The sequence below is a fragment of the Ailuropoda melanoleuca genome, chromosome 6, assembly GCF_002007445.2.
Source record: "Ailuropoda melanoleuca isolate Jingjing chromosome 6, ASM200744v2, whole genome shotgun sequence".
Lineage (NCBI taxonomy): Eukaryota > Metazoa > Chordata > Mammalia > Carnivora > Ursidae > Ailuropoda > Ailuropoda melanoleuca.
In genome coordinates this window covers 60,901,980-60,922,119 of record NC_048223.1, presented here as the reverse complement: position 1 = coordinate 60,922,119, position 20,140 = coordinate 60,901,980, and the positions used below count along the sequence as shown (strand labels likewise).

The following is a 20,140-nucleotide window of genomic DNA, read 5'->3' as shown; positions in this document are numbered from 1 at the left end:
ACATTGGGCGCAGAGATTACTTAAGAAAGAAAGACAGAAAATGTTTTATTTAACTTTTTTTTTTCCAAGATTTTATTTTTAAGTAACCTCTACACCCAATGTGGGGCTCAAACTCATAACCCTGAGATCAAGAGTCACATGTTCCACTGACTGAGCCAGCCACACGCCCCTAAATGAAATGTTTTAAACAAAACCAAATTGGTGTCAATGGAAATAATCTGGTTTTGACTATCTCATTAACTCAAATCTGCCACTTTATTTTTTTAAGGAAGTTATAAATTATAACATCGTGTGACAAGGGTGCCTGGGTGGCTCAGTTGGTTAAGCATCTGCCTTCGGCTCAGGTCATGATTTTGTGGTTCTGAAATTGAGCCCTGCATCAGGCTCCCTGCTCAGCAGGGAGTCTGCTTGTCATCTCCCTCTCCCTCTGTTCCTCCCCCCTGCTCGTGCTCTCTCTCACATGAATAAAAAAAAATCTTTAAAAAAAATCCTGTGACATAACACTTTTAATTTTAACAGAATACTACACTTGTGAAAGGATAAGCCTTTGAAATAAAGAGCAATCTGTAGAGTGAGATGTCAACCATCAGATGTAATCCAGTAATGTAGCTCAATGGCTCAGAAGCCCGCCCTAGAGAAAGTCTAGTTCAAATCCCATCTGGGCCACTTAGGGAACTCTTTGTAGGTTGAATTACTTGCAAATTACTTCACAAAACTTCCACTCCTTCATAGATTGATGTGAAGATCAGATCAGATAAAATAACACGATAAAGGTGCTTATCACACCGCTTGGAACACAGTGATCATCGGTAAATGATTCCCTAAAGGAAGGTTCTCACATTGCTTATCATACTTGAATTTTTTTCACGTAAAATATTCTGATTCTTATTTTTTTGGTTCAAATGCCAACAATTCCGTGAAGACTCTCCAAACTCCTCAAAAACACGTTGCCCTCTTCCTTCTCAGTATTCCCATGAAATACTGAGTATGAAAATGACAACGCATAGGGTTGGTTTTTTTTTTTTAACAACACACTGTCTGCATTCAATTAATTTAACTTGCAACACACTACTGCATATTTAATATACTCTCTAATCTAGTTTTGCCAATTTTTTATTCCCTATTTTTTAATTTTCAAGAATTTCAGAGAAAGCACGCTCAAATTCATTTTGTCCTCCCCCACCCCACATTACAGTCAATGTAAGGCATAGCATTCAATGCTTTTATTTTTCAATAAATAGTTTTAAATCAACGATATGTGAAAGTCCCCTCAGGATCTATACGTATTAAAAAACAGACCCTTGTTGTTTATGCTCCTAGTTCCTAGGTCAAATAGCCTCCATTGTATTTTCTTCATTTAGGGATGTGCAGACAGTATAAAATCGGCTTTTTAGAGCAAATTCATTCTGTATATCTGAAATTTTCCATTCAAGGGAGTCCGAAAAAAAACTGAGATCTGATTTAATCACAATTCTGATAGTAAGCAGAACATCTATTTAAATTAGCTAACAGCTTCCTACCTGTCATCCCCATAGAGAAAGACAAAACAAAAAAACCAATCTAGGCTCTTAAAACAGTATTTCAGGGGCATTCAGGTGGCTCAGTTGGTTAAGTGTCTGCCTTCAGCTCAGGTCATGATCCCAGGGTCCTGGCATCGAGCCCCACATCAGGTTTCCTATTCAGCAGGGAGCCTGTTTCTCCCTCTCCCTCTGCCTGTAGCTCCTGCTGCTTGTGTACGCTCTCTGTCAAATAAATAATTAAAATCTTTTAAAAAAAACCAAGCATTTCTGAAACGAGAACATAAGAATATTGAACCCTAATTAAAGAACATTGTAATACCAATTTTATCCAGTGTAAGAAAAATTTTAAGCTTTATTTTGATAAACATTTCAGATTCCCTCATATCACAGCATATCAATAAGCAAAATGTACATATACTGATTTTATACCCCATGTCAAGTCCCAAACTCCCAATCCTTAGGTAAGCAAGTTGCAAAATACAAGTGCCAATAACTTAACTATAGGTAATATTTTAAACAAAAATAAGTGTTCAGCACTTTAAGTGAAATGAGGCTTTAATCAAAAAGAGACTTAATTCCACAGGGTGTCTTTTTTCAGCAATAATTAATTCAATCACATCTGCGATTCCGAGCTCAAGTGACAGTGTTACGTTTGAAGCAGACAAGAAAAGGCAATGAACTCTATAGGGGTATATTACAGTATGTGCTATATTTCTGGACAATCTCTAAACTGCATTCGATTTTTAGGACTTGTTTTGGAGTCTAATGAGACAAGAATTAGAGGGCAGAGCTCTGACTCCACTTTGAGGAATGGTACACAACGGTTCTGTCTTGGCGCAAAAATACATTATGACACTGGTGGTCTTTGATCAACTCCCCACACTAATTGAATCACCACGGGCCGACTTCCTTCAGCTACAACTTTGATTAAGGAACACACAAATTTTACCCAAAGAAAATTCTGTACTTCCAGTTTTAAAAAGCAGACAGTTCCATTAAGAAGCAACCATTTAAATATCTGAATATACACATTTAAGTTTTTACAACTTCATGCCTTAAGTTTTGATTTCAGAAGTATCATTTCATGGACCCAGCATCAGATATTTACACGTTTTATACAATATAATTTTAGAAACTGTAAGCTGCACAAAATAATCATAACATTGTTACCAAATTCAAGTTTCCAGTGATCTTAAAAAAGGCAAATTATAGCTGTTTTTGCTCAGCTGAGATATCCAGTTATGGTTATTATCTAGAAAATCCTAAATTTATGTGAAAAAAGTAATCACAGAAAATCTGTAACTTTGATAATTTTCAACCTTTAAAATGCGTCGCTTAAAAATAAATAAAAGGACTCCTCTGGCAGCGAGTAACCGAGTCAAGGAGCTTCGCAAGCCCTAAGCTACTCTTGGAAGCTATTTCAGGTTTTACATAATTTCCAGTCTTAATACCACTATTTTAATTCAGATAAAAGACATGACCTTTGGAAGTCCTCGGCATCAGAAACGGCACCTTTGGACAAGAATCACAACTGGAAGCTAGAGGAAAAAATGGATCTTAGCACAATTTCTCTCAAAGTATGGGGACTCTTACATAATCAATGTACAAGAGCAGTAGTTCAGAAATCTTGGGAACCTCCAATATCTTTAGCTATTTTTGATTTACTAAACAATCTGAAATAAGCATTATATTTACTTTTAAGAACAAAGGAAAACACAAAAAAACAAGAAAAAGGCAGTATGTAGCATTTTAGCAGGAGTCAACAAAAGTTCTTTTCCTCCCTGGCTTTGGGCACATCGTCTCACCTTTTTTGTTGTCCACTTGGATTAAAAAAAAACTAAACCAAATCTCCGCTCAAAGCAGTTAGACTTGAGAACGCTGCAGGGTTGACATATGATTTTTTTCTAATTTCCCATCCGCCCAGACCCTGAAGTCTAAATAAATATTTCAATAAAAACTTTTCTCCCATTTGCATGTAGTCTGAGCCACTATATAATTTACCGGGAAAGTGGGGGAAGGCAGCTAAAAAAATCACTGGTGGCTGCCAAGTTCCTGTCTGTCCTGTTCTGGTGGTTTTCTTTTAATCATTTTAATTTTTTTTAGTATGATAAGGACAAAAGCTACGGCTGGAAATTCACACAGTTCAGAAATGTGTTGAAAGAAAATTTACCATAGTCCTTAAGGTTCAAGTATTAGACAGCTGCTAATTAGCAGGTGGATATAATTAGCCACTCAGATGACACTAGCAACGTTTGCCGAGCTGTTTTTACGAAAGCTTCCCCTTGTATTCTTGAAGGATTCAAGCATTTGAGTCCACAAACTAGCCACTTTCAAGAAGGAATTCTTTTGACCAAAATTTACCCTAAAACCAATGTTCTCAATTCCTTTCTTTTCCTGAAATTGTTTGATCACATTTTAAGGTAGGGAAGTGTATGAAGCAGGGGGTTTTGTATGGCACTGTACTCTTATTTAAGAGACCTAACGTTTTAGCGAACCGGGAAACCTCACAACATACTTACGCTCTACATATTTATAGATACTCTGTGCTGCATAATACAGACTGGAAGAAAGTGTGTTTTGACCCAAAAGGATACACTGAAATGCTGTAGTGTGACAATATATCCATTGGAGAGTTAGCATAATTTAAAAGGAAAGTGTATGTTTTAATAATTCCAATATTTTGTTATTTGGGCTTACTTTTTTCCTTTTGATTCTGCATTTCTATTTAAGAGGGCGTCTTCTATTTTCAAGCTGTGTTTAAGACTATAAAGAATATGCTAACGCAACTTAATATAAATATAAATAACATATAAGCAATATGTACGCATACATAGACACAGAGCCACGGCATCAGACCACCGACGTCGTACTTTCGGGGTTCACACGAATAAGTCTAGAAGCATTTCTCAGGTCCTGGAGTTGCTTGGCGGGTTTCCCCACACCTTCTTCAAACCTTTTCTCCACCACAGGGAGGACGGTCTCATACAGAAAGGATGCATTCTGTCTGATAAAAGCCTTTTTCTCTGGATCCTGCTCACACCGAAGGCTGTAATCCACATGCTGCACGGCAACCAAAATGATTTCCACCAGGCTCTCCAGAAGTACCATGTGCAGCTCCGGGAAATACAGCTTCAGGGCTTCTTCCAAGAAGCCCATGGTCTGTTTGGTGAAGGCAACCACGGTGTAACTCAGGTTCACCCAGCAGTCATCCCCCGTGTACTGCTCAAAGTTTCGGACCCCACAACTCTTCATCTCCTCTTTGAGCTTGCCTAGGGCCTCTGGGGTCATCAAGTTCATCCTCCTCCACATCTCCTCAGAGTTGCGATGTTTAGTGGCTTCGATGATGATTTCTTTGTAACTGTGCAAGGCCCCTTGGATGTCTTTCACCAGGAGGGCATGAATGATGAAGGTGAGGTCGAGTCCGATGTCACCCAGTTGCTGACAGTGCTCCTTTGCCACTTTCACACACTCCGCCGCGGTAGAGAGGCTCTCCTTACTATCAAACACCTGCTTGCTAAAAGCATCCACAAACATGCCCATGGCTGATCTCGCCCAGACCACAAAGGCAGAGTAGCAGCCACTGTCAGTGCCTGCAAAATCTGTCTCAAATTCCCGTGCAGTCTCAAGAAGGCTGGTAAAGAAGACATGGCACAGCTTATGAATGTAGAGTAAGGTGGCACCTTCGATGCGAAGCTGGCGTATGGCAGTGTGCACAGCGGCTGCCCTGTTTCTCAAGAACAGCTCACAAGCCTTTGTGCACTGGCCAAGCCGGATTAGTTGAGAAACTGCCCTTCGGGTAGCCTTGGGACCACCTCTCAGGGAACGATCTGGGGAGAGTTCGAACACTAGCACCTCGGTGAGCTGCCGGACACGCTCATCCACTTTGGCCCTTAGTTCTTTTACAGGAGGTGGGCTGGGCTTATCCTCCAGGTAATGGTTCAATTTATCCAGCAGGTCAACGGCTCCTTCAAAGTCCCTCTGGGCAATACAGACATCCAAGTCTTCAGGCAACTCCTGGATCCATTCCATCGAGAGATCCACCTTCTCCTCTTCTACCTCAGGAATAGCTGGTTCGTCGTCGTCTTCATCCTCAAATGGGTTACTGGCCTTGGAAGTCACCTGGGGTGGTGCTCGAGGCGTCGCTGCCTCCTCCTGCTCCCTTCGTCTTTTTTCACTGAGGGCCCTCTTGGTTTCCTCCAGCACTTCCAGCCACTCTCGTTTGATTTTAGCATTTTCCGCCTGAAAAATACGGGTCTCGGGAAACATTAGCAGCTTGAACATGTCCTTCATGGGTGGGTTGTCCTTGACATTGACCACGGCCAAACCATCCAGGGGATAGAGGGCGTTGTAGCGATACATCCCCCGCCGCTGTGGCAGCCAGGTGGCCACCAGCAAACAGTCGTTCATGAGAAAGCCGTGCACCCGCTGCAGTTGGGCCATGTGGTCGGCCTCGTATTCCACCAGGTCCCCGTTGTACACCAGGTACTGCCCCGGAGTCTCCAGCAGGTGCCTGCAGCCTTCCACCTTCTCAAGCAGGGTGGTAAGAGTGCGCTGCTTCCCTTCCTCGCCCGGACCCGAACTGTCGCGGGAGGCGCCCCCGGGAGTGGGAAAAAAGCCGGCCTGGCCCCGCAGGTGGTCTCTGCCCCCCGCGCCACCTCCCCCTTCCTCCCCTCCGGAGGCCGCGGCAGCCCCAGCGGCGGCGGCAGCCGGCAGAAGGGTAAGCGGGATGCTCTCCAGGCTGCTCTTCTGCTCGGTCAGCAGATGGCTGAGCTGATACATCTCGCTCTCCAGGTAGGAGATCTCGCGGGCCGTCTCTATGAACTGCCGGTAGTTCTGGTAGACGTTGCGCTTCAGGTTCTGCGCCGTCTCCTCCGCCAGCGCCTGGATGCGCTGCCGGTGCTCCTGCAGGTCCCGGTCCCCGTCCGACTGCTGCGAGAGCTGCTTCACGTACAGCCGCGCCTCAAACCCCCCCGACTCCAGCTGCCGCCGCAGGCGACTCGCCCCACTGTCCGACATCGCCATCGCCATTTCCGTCCGAATCTCACGCAGTCACTGTCACTATCGTCTCCGCCGGTACCGCCGCTGTCGAGACCCACCCAAGCCCCGCCGAGCTCCAGGGCTGAGGAAGCAGGATGGAAGAGAGACGAGTACGCCTGCGCCGGGGTCTGAGCTTCAGACACTGCGCCTGCGCAGGGGCCGGGCGCAGATACCGCGCCTGCGTAGGAACGCCTGCCGTCTAGGGCTCATGCGCCGGAGGCGCTATTGCGGAAGAGAGTAGAGGGCGAGGCCGAGGGACGTGCGTAGTGCGCATGGGCTGAGCGTGACGTTGGTGTTTGAAGTTAGCCCCGAAGCGTAAAGGCGGTAACCAGTTTCGTGAAACCTTCCTCGCGTCCAAGCCCCGGGACCCCACGTTTTGAGCCCATTAGGAGGTGTCATGGCGAGTTCTCTTTTTTAAGCCCCAGAATCTCGGCTTCGGCGTTTGGGGCAAACTCAGTTCTCGTTCTAGAGCCAGTTATTCCTGAATTCTCGCGATACGGGCGGGCCGACCCGAGAGCAGCCCGAGAGCCGGTATCTCCTAGAAACTCGACCAGGCCCTCGGAGCTTCGGAGACTCGTGGAGCCAGCTTAACGCCGGCGGGCGCCGCCTGGGATCCTGGCAGAGATGGATGAGGATTTGGTGTTGGCACTACGGCTTCAGGAGGAGTGGAACTTGCAGGGGTCGGAGCGCGACCGGGCTCAGGCGCCCCTCTCGCTGGTGGACGCGTCCTGGGAGTTGGTGGATCCAACCCCGGATTTGCAGGCCCTGTTCGTGCAGTTCAATGATCGGTTCTTCTGGGGCCAGCTGGAGGCCGTCGAGGTGAAGTGGAGCATGCGAATGACTCTGTGAGTCCCGAGACCCGCTGGGGAAACGAGAGCGTCTGGCAGCTGCTCTGCAGCCCCGGGCCCTGGGCTTCTCTTCCTTCTCCACCCACATGGGCCCCGGGGCCGTGAAACGCAGGGGTCTTGTTTTGGCCCAGCAGCTCCTCTCAGTGTGTTTCTCTCTTCCCTACTCTGTCTCTCTTCCGCTCGAGCAACTTTAAACTGTGTGGCCCATACCGGTAACAGTTCGTAAAGGACACAGTGAGAGAAAGGGTTGTGTGTTTGGATCTCCCCTCACTTGAAAATGAATTAACACATTTCAGACCCAGGAGGGAGAAGCACCCAGAGTCAGCCCCTAAGAAAGAATGCGGAGGAGGCAGCGAAGCCTCCCAAGGATGTGTGTTGTCCTCTTCTATGCTCCTTGAGATACCACCACTTAGTAGTGAGCTCAGGTGTTAGAAGGGGGACGGGGTTGACGTTTCCATATCTCTGGACCCAAAGGATCTTCGGGGATGCCTCTAACAGGATGTACACTAAGGCTGAGAAATCCTGATTTGAAATAACCTGTTCCTACACATGAACAGAGTTAACAAGTTTAAGATGGGGTTGTATGCCGCGGTGCTTGTTTTTGAAGCGATACAAAACAGCCTAAAGTAAGACAGATTAAGTTATGACACAAAACTATGTTTAAAGATCACATCTCCTTCATAAAGGCTTCTATTACAGTTTTGGAGATGGGCTAATGGAGATCTGGCTGTTAACCCAAACTGATCATAGTTTGTAGGGAGGAGACCGGGAGCAGCAGAACAAGATTGTCCTCTTAGGGCTCCTGCGGCCTGGCTAGGTCAAGGGACAAGGGAGGCATTACGCTTGACACACCTCTCTCACTGGGGTGCAATGCAAATATCTCCTAACAGAGAGAACAAAGTTCACTAGTGTGAAGAATTTACTCTTTCATCTCTGTTTCCCTTTTGTGTATATTAGGTAAATAATGCTTTTGTGGTGGTTGTTTTCCAGGTGTGCTGGGATATGCAGCTATGAAGGGAGGGGTGGAATGTGTTCCATCCGTCTCAGTGAGCCGCTTTTAAAGTTGAGACCGAGAAAGGATCTCGTAGAGGTATTCTTTGCATAAACTTGATTCTTAGCTGAATAATTTAAAAATGCTTATTACCGATTTAGACTGCTCTGAATTAACCTGTAAACAAAACAAACAAACAAAACAACCTGTTTTTTGTCATTGCAAACTTTAACCGCAGGGCGAATGATAATGATTACTTTTCTATTTTTTACAGTTCTTCACAACTAAAGGCTTTCAGGTGTATTATCTAATTTGACCTTCACAACAACCCTGTCTATGTACAATGTGTGTTGTCCTCCTTTTTATAAATGAGGACGTTAAGGTTCAGAGAGGGTACATACCTGGCTTAAGTTACATATTTAGCAGCAGAGAAAAAATTAGGACCCATATCTTCCTACTGAGGCACACAAATTTTGATTCTCTGTTCAGCCACCATGGTGCCGCCCTCCCAGAATACCTACCTGAGCTGGTATAACCAGCCAGCATGGGCGAGGGCACACTTCACTAGCAAGATGGAGCAGTAGGAGCTCCCATATTATGGTTAGTTGAGTTTAGAAGATGCCTGAAATTCCCCGAGATGCACACAGTGTGACTGGTCTTACCCCAGTTATGTCACTTGAAACGTATGCATGAAAGAGGATAGGGTGGTAGAGGTTGGATGGGAAATAGGTTAAAACATGCTTGGAAATACAAAAGATGGTGTGGTTTTTTTATAATATTTTTTATTATGTTAGTCACCATACAATACATCCCTAGTTTTTTATGTAAAGTTCCATGATTCATTACTTGTGTACAACAACCCAGTGCACCGTGCAATACATGCCCTCCTTAGTACCCATCGCCGGCCTATCCCATTCCCCCACCCCCCTCCCCTCTGAAGGATGGTGTTTGTAAGGATAATAAAAGGTAATGGGTTTCAGAACAATGTGAATATACATCACATTCCAGAACTGTACACTTAAAAATAGTTAAAATGGTCAATTTTATGTTATGTGCTTTTTACCACAATTAGGAAAAAAGGTAAAGCTACTAAGTTTAAAATGGTACAGCAGAAATAATAAAGAAAGAAAGGAGGAATAAAGGAAAAAAGCCCTGAAAAAAAAAAGGCATAAAGACAATATCAGTAATTATATTAAATGTAAATAGACTAAGCACTAGTTAAAGATATGGAAAGAGATGTGCTGAAGATAAAGACACATGCACTAAATGTAGAAGGTTGGAAAAAAGTATATCATCCAAACAATAACAGAAAGCTGTTGTATCAAACTGAAGATTTTAAGGGACAAAGTTTTACTAGAAAAAAAGGTTAACATTTTAGAATGATAAAATAATCTGTTAAATAAAAACACATAGTTTGATCCTAAAAGTAATAATATAACTTTAAACTACATGAAGCATAAGTTACTAGGAGCAAAAAGAGAAATAATTCACAATCATAGTTGCAGATGTTAACACAACTCTCTTGGTAACACAGTGACTAAGCAGGAAAAAAAAGGCATACAAAAAATTTGAACAAATCAACCTTATGAGGAGCCCTAGTTAGAACAGTAGTTGCTTAATGAATATTATGTAAATGATTAAACACACACAATTTTTTTTTAAGGTAATGGGCAAGAAGAGAATGGGAAATGTGTGGTAATGCTATCAAGTGAGCATTTGCTGTTGGCAGAAAGTTACAATATCACATCGGGGTAAGAAGGACCAAGGGAGAACAGTGTGACTCTGGTCTATACATAGAGTATGACCTAAATTATTATGAAGAGGATTCAGAAAAGGAAAACATTTTGTCTGGTTGAGGACAAAGAAGAGAAGCTTCATGCTTGTGAATTTTTTGACTACTGACATCACCGCTCCTCCCGCTTATTCTTTATTGAGCACATACTGTGTGCCAGATTTTGGACTAGATTAACCAGCATTAATCTAGTTAATAGTTAATCTAGTGTGCATAGCCCTGCAAGATCAGGATATCCCCATCTTAGGGATGAGGAGCATGTTGTAACTTGTCCAGGGTGTTGTGTGTGATAAGTAACAAATCCTTGGTTTAGGCTCCAGTTTCCCTGGCTCTAAAGCTCTTGTCCTATTCACCGTACCATTTGGGCTCATTACTACCACTTTATAATTGTTACTTCTAATTAAAACATGGAGGTGAGCCTTACGGGACAGACTGGATTCTGACCACTAGAGTTGGTAGAGGAAAACTACTCTTGGCAGAAGGAATGGGCATGCTGTGAACAAAAGTGAGGCATGAAACTTTGGGCATATTGAGGACCAGAAGTAGTTGATTTTGGCCAGATAGAGAACAGTGGTGGGACGTAGAGGTGTTTTGGGACCGTGTTGAGTAGAGCCTTGAGTCTAGCCTAATGTGGAAGATGGTAGGTATATAAAAATAGTTGTTGAGTATGGTGCCATGTGCCATTTTCAAGGTATTTAAATTGAACCCCAAATTAGGAACTTAAATTTATTTCTCGTTTATAAGATAGTTACTGATCATTACTTTAGAATATTGGAAAACATTTGAAGTATAGAATCCCCTTTGAGTCCCAAAAGAGTGGCATTTACTTGAAAAGATTAAGCTCATTTTCAGAGGTGGAGTGATAATTTTAAAAGGGATGTTTTCATAATGACCAAGTTAAAATGTTTGATTCACCCATTTTTCTGTTCAGCATAATTTGATAAGACTGCAATTCATTAATGGCAATCTAGTTCTTTTGATGGAAATTCTTTGTAAAAAAGTTATGAACAGGGTTTGCTCTTGAAGACCTTTATGACTTTCCCTTTTGTTAAAAAAAAATATTGTGTTTTAAGATTTTATTTATTTATTTGAGAGGGAGAGTGGGAGGGAGAAGCAGACTCCCCATTGAGCAGGGAGCCTGACGCAGGGCTCGATCCCAGGACCCCGAGATCATGACCTGAGCCGAAGGCAGACGCTTCACTGAGCCACCCAGGCGTCCCATGACTTTCACTTTTTTAAAAAATGTACTCCTGTTTCTTTAGGATACATTATGACACGGCAGCCTTAAATACGTTTGTGAATTTTGCACGTGCACTTCTGCATCCTTGATGTGGGAATGAGCAGTAGGCTGTTTTAATTCAAAGAAGATTTATGTAAATTCAGATGAAATTTGGGCCAGTCCCAGGATTTATCATCAGCTGCTATTCCCTAGAGCAGTAGGTTTTATTGTTTGTTTGTTTTGAAATTTTACATGATTCAAAAATCCCAAAACTATAGAAAGCTTTACACATAGAAATATCCTACCCCACCCCTCTCTATGCTGAACTCCCCAACTACTATAGGATACTGTTGTTATTAGTTTCTTTTTTGTTTCATTGTTCTGTTTTGAAAGTATATTTGTTAAAGATTTATTTATTTATTTGAGAGAGAAAGTGAGCATTTATTTATCTGGGAGGGAGAGAGGATGTGGGAGACAGAACCTCAGGCAGAGTCTGCGCCGAGTGTAGAGCTGGATGTGGGGCTCGGTCTCACAACCCTGAGATCATGACCTGAGCTGAAACCAAGAGTCAGACGCTTTGCCAGCTGTGCCACGCAGGCGCCCCTGTTTTGCGAAGATTTATGTCCATTCTCATTCCCTCTCCTGATCGCCTAACGTACTTCTTATACAAAATACTGTGTATGTTCCTCTATGTTTTGCCTTTTTCATCAAAACAGTATACCCTGTAGGTTTCTCCAAATGATTTCATAGAGATCTTTTTCGTTCTTTTTTAAGTCTGTAGAATTCCATGATGTGGATTTTCTGTAATTCCTTCAGCCAGGCCCCTATTGCTAAACACTTACTTCCAGTCTTAACATGAGAAACAGTGCCAAAAACGAAAATGCCTGGTACACATGACCTTTCATATTAGTCTCAGGATTGCTGGGTCAGAGGATGAATGCATTTGCAGTTTTGTGAGATGTTACCAGATTCTCCTCCGTGGGGGTTTGTACTTTTGCAGTCCCGTCAGAGATCGATGGGAATGTTTTTTTCCCTTAGCTTTACTAATGGTGTCAAACTTCAGGAGTTTTACTAATCTAGATAAGCAGAAGTGACATACTGGTGTAGCATTAGTTTGTATTTGTTTTTATAAATGAAGTTGAACATTTTTTTCATGTTTATGGTTTATCCTAGTTTTTGATCATTTGAAAATGTGGTTTCTAAAACTTTCAGCATTGACAGAAGCTTTATATTTCTATTTCTGTGAACCCACCTATGACCTTTTTGCCCACTTAAAAATTGGGTTATTGGTCATTTTCTGTTGACGTTAAGCTCTTTATATTTTAAGCTCTTTATATTTTAAGAATTAGTAGCCTGAGAGATGCATTGCACATCCCTCGTTCTGAATTTGTCTTTTCAGTCACTGTGTTTTCTCCCCCACACAGAATTTTAAAGTTTTTTTTTTTTTTTAAAGATTTTATTTATTTATTCAACAGAGATAGAGACAGCCAGCGAGAGAGGGAACACAAGCAGGGGAAGTGGGAGAGGAAGAAGCAGGCTCATAGCAGAAGAGCCTGATGTGGGGCTCGATCCCATAATGCCGGGATCACGCCCTGAGCCGAAGGCAGACGCTTAACCGCTGTGCCACCCAGGCGCCCCAGAATTTTAAAGTTTTTATGTAGTTGAGTTCATTGATCTTTCCTTTTGGGTTTGATGAGGAGTTAAAAAGGCTTTCTTGGAATACGGAGTTCTTACCCCGGGATCTGCAGAGCTTTGGAGAATACATGCAAAGCTTTCTGAATGTGTGCATATGTAATTTTTCTAGAAAGACAGTTCATGACTTTATTAGTTTCTGAAAGGAGCCTGTGATCCAAACAAAGTTAAGACCCTAGGTAAAGTAAGAAAATGCATCTTTATTTTCCAAAGCACCCTAACAAATTAATTCGATTGTTTTCTGTTTCAGACCCTCTTGCATGAAATGATACACGCCTATTTATTTGTCACTAATAATGATAAAGACCGGGAGGGGCACGGCCCAGAGTTCTGTAAACATATGCATCGCATCAATCGCCTGACTGGAGCCAATATAACGGTATATGACTAAATAAGACATAAATATTACATTTATTAATTTAATTAACTTATTAAATATTAAATAAGTATAACATTTATGATTTTTAGTAGTTAATTCAGTAATTTGGGGGATTTAAGTAAAAATAGACAACTGGGTAGGAACATATACTGTCCTTGAGGCTTTTCCACAGTAAGTGGTAAAACAAGTGAAGAGAAGCTGACTGCGGCACCCCCGGGGCCTCTGAGCACAGCTTGGGGGACACTGTATGCATGGTGGCTGCAGGCCTGCACCACCTCTGGGTCATTAACACCTGTCCCTTAGCCTCGTTTCCTTGTGACAGTCTCTGGTTTTGATTGTTCCTGTATCTGCTGCCATTTCATGTGTCGTTCGCATCACCAGGAGTCTTCCTTGCTTCATATTTCTGTGTGATGCTGTAGGAAGCAGAGCCTGGGGTCAAGGGATGGTGAACAGTGGGGCCTCCACATAGGCGGAAATGAGGGCAGTAAGGATACTTACTTGCGGGTCCTTGAGGATTAAAGGAGAAAATACGCACAAAACATTGTAGCCCGGTTTGAGTACAAGTTAAATCCTAGATGTTTTTATTATTACTGATTCATTTTATCAGGTGACCGTACTGTTCTTTTTTTCTTGCCTCCCACAGCCCCCTGCTTGTCTTGGTTCTGAGGGAACTTTCCAGCCCCTGTGCCACTCCTCACACATCCTCTCCCTCACATGCACCACTTCCTCTGTGCTGTGTCACATGCCCTTCGTCTTTGTGGCGGGCCAGGACTGCTCCATCCTTTGAGTGTCCTTAGCAGTGCTTTGACCTTTTACAATATTTTATTCTACTTTAGGACCTCTGAACACAGGGCTGCTCTTACTTAGCTTTGTACACCTCTGTATAAGATGTGTGATGCAGCGCCGCCATGAGGGCTTAATGAGTATTGCATTGGACTGAACCAAATAGAATATTCGTTCCCACAAGATTATTTCCCGCCTTTGAAAGGCAGTAAAGGCCAGTGTGATGGAAGGTGGAAAGTGCTCACCTTCTGTATGTTTTTTTCTAGCTGTTGGCTTTAATTTTCTAGAGAGCTTATTTAAGTATCGAATAGAGTTACTTCAACATCAAGAAAGCCATTAAAAAACGGCTTGCATTTAAAAAGTCACATGAAGTCCCGATTAACAAAAGAACTGTAGAGTTGCTGGTACAAAAGGCTTTTAGTTTCCTCATTAGCGTTTTCCCTTTAAGCAAAGTCCTGGTATAATTCCTATTGTTCAGTTGGAAGAGGATATATTCTTTTATCTTGCACGTCTGTGTGTTTTCATTTAGGAGAGGTTTTTATCGAGTGGACACCCTTGCTTTTATAGGTTACATCCTGTTATAACAAACTCCACAGGGCATCCAGTTTCACAATTTTATTTTAGTGACAACATCGTTAAAGAAGTCACATTCCCAGGCTGTAGGAGTTACAGGACTTGGAAGCAAAACAGAGCCAATGCCCTGGTTGTTTGGCCAGTGAATTAAGTGAAGAATTCTCAACATAAGGGAGAAGGTGGGTGTTCCGTGCCCCTCTGTCCCCAAGCCCCCGCCCTCCGGCATCTTGTGCACCGAACATAACGTGCCCTACTGGCATGCTTGCCAAGTCAGAGAAGTGTGTTGCTTAGGAGGGAGAGCCAGTGTAGAACTGAGCTGTAGAGTTACAGAAGGCTTTGCGTTCTTTCCCTCAGGGAGTTTATTAGAAAGTTAAATTTCTTTGTTAAAAAAATCTCATCTATGGACGCTCCTAATCTTGTACAGTAGTAATGTTCCCCCGAGAAGACAGAAGGAAAAGTATACGCGGGGTAATTTAGGGTTACCGGTTTTCAGTGGTGCCCTGCTGTCCTCAGGGCCAGCAAGGTGGGAGGGCTAACTTTCCTTTCAGTTAGACCGCTTTCCTCTGTAAGTAAGGTTCCTTCTAGAGGCTGAAACTACAGGATCCTGCGTAAGGACTGAAAAGCACATTTGCAGAGAATTTTCTTTGAACCAACGAACGAAGCTTTTCATTTCACCAGGCAGCAAATACTCACTGACTGGGCCCCTTCACCATGCCAGAGCCCGTAGTAGCCACTAGGGACACAAAGATGGGGAGCTTTTTGGCCTAAGCAGAGAAAATGATGCCCCAAAAGGCTCATTACAAGGACACGAGCAAAGAGCTTCAAGAACATGGAGTGGCTGTAGTCATGGCTGCGGCAGGCACGATGCAGGTGTAGGTGGGGTGGGGCATTTATAGGGAATAGTCCAGAACCCTTTGGTAGTGTTACTTGTAGGGGAGAGTATCAGTTGAGCAGTGGGAACAATTCTTATTTATTATGGTATTATATAAAATTGTGTATTTATCCTAATTTTTGATTATTTTAAAATTTGATTTCTAGAACTTTTAACATTGATAGGGGCTTTTGTGGGTTAAAAAAAATTTTTTTTTGTCTTCTAATCTCCCATTTTTCTGTCTTTACACAGTTCATGAAGTATTAGCTGCCGCTAGCCCATTAAAATGAACTTTTGCACAGAAGCTAAGTCTAGTTGCTGTCTTCCCCCAAAGTGTCACTGCAGGAAGCTCTCAGAAACTGGAAAGTTTGCACAATGAAAGGCCGCTTACCTATATTCTTAAACTTGTTAACCTGCCTCCTTAACGCTGAACGCTCTCTCTCGCCCAGGTGTACCATACTTTCCACGACGAGGTGGATGAGTACCGGCAACACTGGTGGCGCTGCAACGGCCCGTGCCAGGACCGGAAGCCCTACTACGGTTACGTCAAACGCGCCACCAACCGGGCGCCCTCTGCTCATGACTACTGGTGGGCCGAGCACCAGAAGACCTGCGGCGGCACTTACATCAAAATCAAGGAGCCAGAGAATTACTCCAGAAAGGGCAAAGGAAAGACAAAACTAGGGAAGCTGCCAACAGGCACAGAAAATAAAGGTAACTTGCTGTCTGTTCTTCCCCCTTTGCTGGGACCTTGGCTAACCCAGTAAAGCCAGTGCTGTGCTCTGGAGAACTGCTGTTAGGATGAGGTTAAGGATTCTTTCTCGTATAGACATTTGTAAGTGTGGACTTAGGGGAAAAATATCCCACTGTTTATGAAGTGACAGTAGAAAAATGGACTCTGCTCGGTTGTAGATGTGAGTTACAGTAGAAATAGTTTCCACGGATAATACTGGAGGGTAAAGTACCTTTCCCTGTCTTGACTCGATGAGTCATTGGGAAGCAGAAGGCAAAATGATTGTCAGAATAAAAACAATAATTCAAATAACAATGCCCGGAATTAGTCCTAACTCCACCTCTTCCTATCAGTTGGATTCTAGCCAAGTGACTTCTGCTGATGATGTGACTTCTGCTGTTGATGTATGTATTTTCATTGGGAGAAGAATGGGAAAAGGATATGACATGTATGTGCTGGTACTTCATCTTTAAGATTTATCCCTTTCCTATGAAGTTCAGAGTAACTGCCTTTTGAAGAGGGAACCAGGTCACTGTAGAGTTAATGCTTCTTCCCTTGGGAAGTTGTTGGTTGGATCCAGAAACAGAATAAGCTACTCTTCCTGAATCCAAAATGTTAAGTGAGTGGAGGAGCTAGAGAAGAATTTATGTGGAGAGAGTATATATCCTTATTCTGTGAGTAGGAGGGAAGGTAAGAATGTGGGAGGAGACTTTTCCTTCTGAAAATGAATGCTAAGTGATATTTAAGGTAAAAGTTCCATTGCTAGTAGTGTTTGGGTGATAGAACGTCTTCTCTGAATAGAAGAAGGTGTTTTTTATCCTTTGTGTTCTCTCCATCCCAGAGCCCTCTGACTGCTGCATATCGTCCTTCTCCCATTAATAGGTCATTAGCTTAACATTTGTTGCCATCTTAATTTCCAGTCAAGAAAACCTTTGCTTCTTTTGCAGATAAACCCAAAAGAGGCGAGACCCAACTGTTAATCCCTTTCAGTGGGAAAGGATATGTTCTGGGAGAAACGAGCAATTCGCCTTCATCTGGGAAGTTTGTCACTCCATATGCTATTAATAAAACCCAAGATCTTTTAAGTCAAGACCATTCAGCAAAAGCTCTCAGACCTAATTCTAAAACTGAGGCGAAATTTGAACAGAATGGTTCAAGTAAAAAAACTCTTCTTGCGTCCCCTGTTCTTACTACCAGTCACCAAAATGTCTTAAGCAACTATTTTCCCAGAGTCTCAGCTGCCAACCAGAAGGCCTTCCGAAGTGTGACTGCATCTCCAACGAAAGGCATAACAGTTGGTGACATCACTAAAAACTCCATCTCTTCTGGTTCTCAAAGAAGGGTCACCTCTTCGAAGATATCCCTGAGAAATTCTTTCAAAGCACCGGAATCAGCATCTGTGACTGCACGCCCGGATGTGAGTGGGCCTGAAGAGAAATCCCCAAGTAAACGACCCAGGCTAGAAGACAAGACTATTTTTGACAATTTTTTTATCAAGAAAGAGCCAGTACAAAGTGGTGGAAATGATCCAAAGTGGAGTTCGCATCCTACAGCTGCGATTCCGAATCCCAGCAGCTCGGCCAGCCCGCACAGAATGGTTGACTGTCCCGTGTGTCAGAATGAAGTTTTGGAATCTCAGATTAATGAGCACTTGGACTGGTGTCTTCAAGGTGATAGCATCAGAGTCAAAAGTTGAAAAAGTCTTGGAAAACAAATGGGTGTCACATGCCACCTGTATTACTCCACTAATACAGTGTCAGCCACTCAGGAACTTCTGGTGACTACTAAGATTTGTAGCTTATGATCTAGTTGTTTTATATATGCCTATATGAGATCGTAACGGAAGATGGTCTGTGTTGACAGGTGCTGTATTTTCACCCTTGCCTTGTGTATCCTATAGCCCAGAGTTTATTCTGCATGTGTACATGTACGATTTTTAGGTGCTTTTGTTCTTTCTTGCTCTTAAAGGTATTTAAATCTGTTGATCTTTTTACTTATATACTTTCCTCAAAATATTCAGTGAGGAATCCTCTCAGGTATTTGGTTAAACTGAGTATTTCTTTATTAATATTAAAACTCAGCCCTAGAACTGAAGTTAATATTCGGAACATCACACGCGTTGACCAGAATTACAATCTAGAGGACAAAGTGTATCAGTTGGTTAAGGGTACTCAAAGTTTTTGGTTTTTTGGTTTCTTTTTTTAATCTTGGCAGGAAATACATTTTCTGCATTTTAAAGAATTTTATTTCTGTCATCACTAAAAGGTGACAGCAGGTTTTAGGTTAAAGTACAGAAGGAATATAATAAAATAAAAATTTTAGACTATTACTCCTGCAATCCTGTAGGCCAGGGTGAGCGGTTTTCTCAAAATGCAGCCAGATGAGTGGGTCAGGTGCTTAAGTAACTGGCTAAGTAACATCAGAGTTGCCTAGTTTATGTGAACAGTGGAACATTATCTGGAAACAGTATTACGAACCTTAAGCCAAAGTTGTAACCATTATAATAAAAAGGAATACCATTTGTGTATTTAAAAAGTATAATTCTCTTTAAAAACATTGCTTTCCATGTTATAGCAAAGAGACAAAGATACTTTTATCACTTTATGGCTTTCTCATGGCTGTACTTCTAGCATGTTGGCATTTCCCCAGGAGTTTAGTTCACAGGTTTTCTTTTTTTCTGACGTTTGTTGCAACATGACCTGCACACACCTGAGGGGCCAGCTCCTAAGTGTGAACTTTGACATCGTGCTCTCCTGGGCGACCGTCACCCGGGTCAGGGAGGGGAGACGGCGGCTCCCGCAGGGGGTGGCTGTGCGGGTGCCTCTTCCTGGTCCACAGCCGCAACCTCCAGAGGTAACCACTGTTTACGTCTCATCACCACAGGTTGCTTGAGCTTGTCTTTGAACTTCATAAAGCACTACCCTCATTGCCACGCGTCAAAGTTCATTCTATTTCATTGCTCTGTAGTGTCTGTCTGAATATGCCGGAGTTTATCCAACTGTTCTGATATTCATGGACGTGGGAATGAGTCCCAATCTGGGGCTGGCTGTTATGAATAATGCTGCTAAGAACATTCTTACTCTTTCTGTTGGGTGTGTACCCGGGACTGGAAGTGCTGGGGCACAGGGTATGTGCAGGCTTGGCTTTAGTAAATTCTGCCAGCGATGTAGGAGAGTTCCAGTTTGTCCATCTATCTTCACAGTAGTATCAGTCCTTTTCATTTTAGCTCATCTGGTTGAGTGTTGACAAGTTGTGTTTCTTAAGTATGAACTTGAAAAATAGTATTTAATAAATACTTGTAGATAAAGGACTTGATGTGTATTATGTTGAATCTGTGCGATTATATACTTTCATAGAGGAACATTTTCTCTTAATTTAGCAAATTACATACAGCTAAACAGTTTTTGAGCCAAAACTGTACAAGGTTCTGTGGCAAAGAAGTAAATAAGATAGTCCATGTCCTCAAGCTTTATTAACAGCCTAGTTCAGTACTGAGACAAGAGCAGATTAATGTGAACACAGAAGGTGCTCTTGACTGGTTTCTGCTGGGAGCTGGGAGGGCTTCAGGACAATCAGCACAGCCGGGACGTCAGGGATGTTTCCTGGAGATACCTTTGAGTTGGATCTTCTAGGTGAGTCAGGGTAGCCTGGTAAGGAAGGATGGAAGAGGCCTCGCAGGAGCACAGGAAAGGAGTTGGAGCT

At 42.8% G+C, this 20,140-nt stretch overlaps 2 protein-coding genes across 2 annotated transcripts; one reads left to right on the top strand and one right to left on the bottom strand.

The window, feature by feature from the left end:
* Window positions 1–1,842: 1,842 nt before the first annotated feature.
* EXOC8 (exocyst complex component 8) lies at window positions 1,843–6,680 on the bottom strand. The gene has a single exon (XM_034662517.1). It carries the CDS (start codon window positions 6,546–6,548, stop codon window positions 4,371–4,373), a length of 2,178 nt encoding a protein of 725 aa, XP_034518408.1. The 5' UTR covers window positions 6,549–6,680; the 3' UTR covers window positions 1,843–4,370.
* Window positions 6,681–6,804: 124 nt separating this feature from the next.
* SPRTN (SprT-like N-terminal domain) lies at window positions 6,805–19,748 on the top strand. Its single transcript, XM_002917097.4, has 5 exons — window positions 6,805–7,402; window positions 8,396–8,495; window positions 13,350–13,478; window positions 16,155–16,419; window positions 17,386–19,748. Exons 1-5 carry the CDS (start codon window positions 7,182–7,184, stop codon window positions 18,132–18,134), a joined length of 1,464 nt encoding a protein of 487 aa, XP_002917143.1. The 5' UTR covers window positions 6,805–7,181; the 3' UTR covers window positions 18,135–19,748.
* Window positions 19,749–20,140: the final 392 nt, after the last annotated feature.

Coding starts and splice junctions, on each gene's coding strand:
- EXOC8 (XM_034662517.1), bottom strand. CDS start 6,548: ATGGCGATGGCGATGTCGGACAGTGGGGCGAGTCGCCTGCGGCGGCAG.
- SPRTN (XM_002917097.4), top strand. CDS start 7,182: ATGGATGAGGATTTGGTGTTGGCACTACGGCTTCAGGAGGAGTGGAAC. Junction 8,496..13,349: donor CGAGAAAGGATCTCGTAGAG/GTATTCTTTGCA, acceptor TTTCTGTTTCAG/ACCCTCTTGCATGAAATGAT. Junction 13,479..16,154: donor TGACTGGAGCCAATATAACG/GTATATGACTAA, acceptor TCTCTCGCCCAG/GTGTACCATACTTTCCACGA.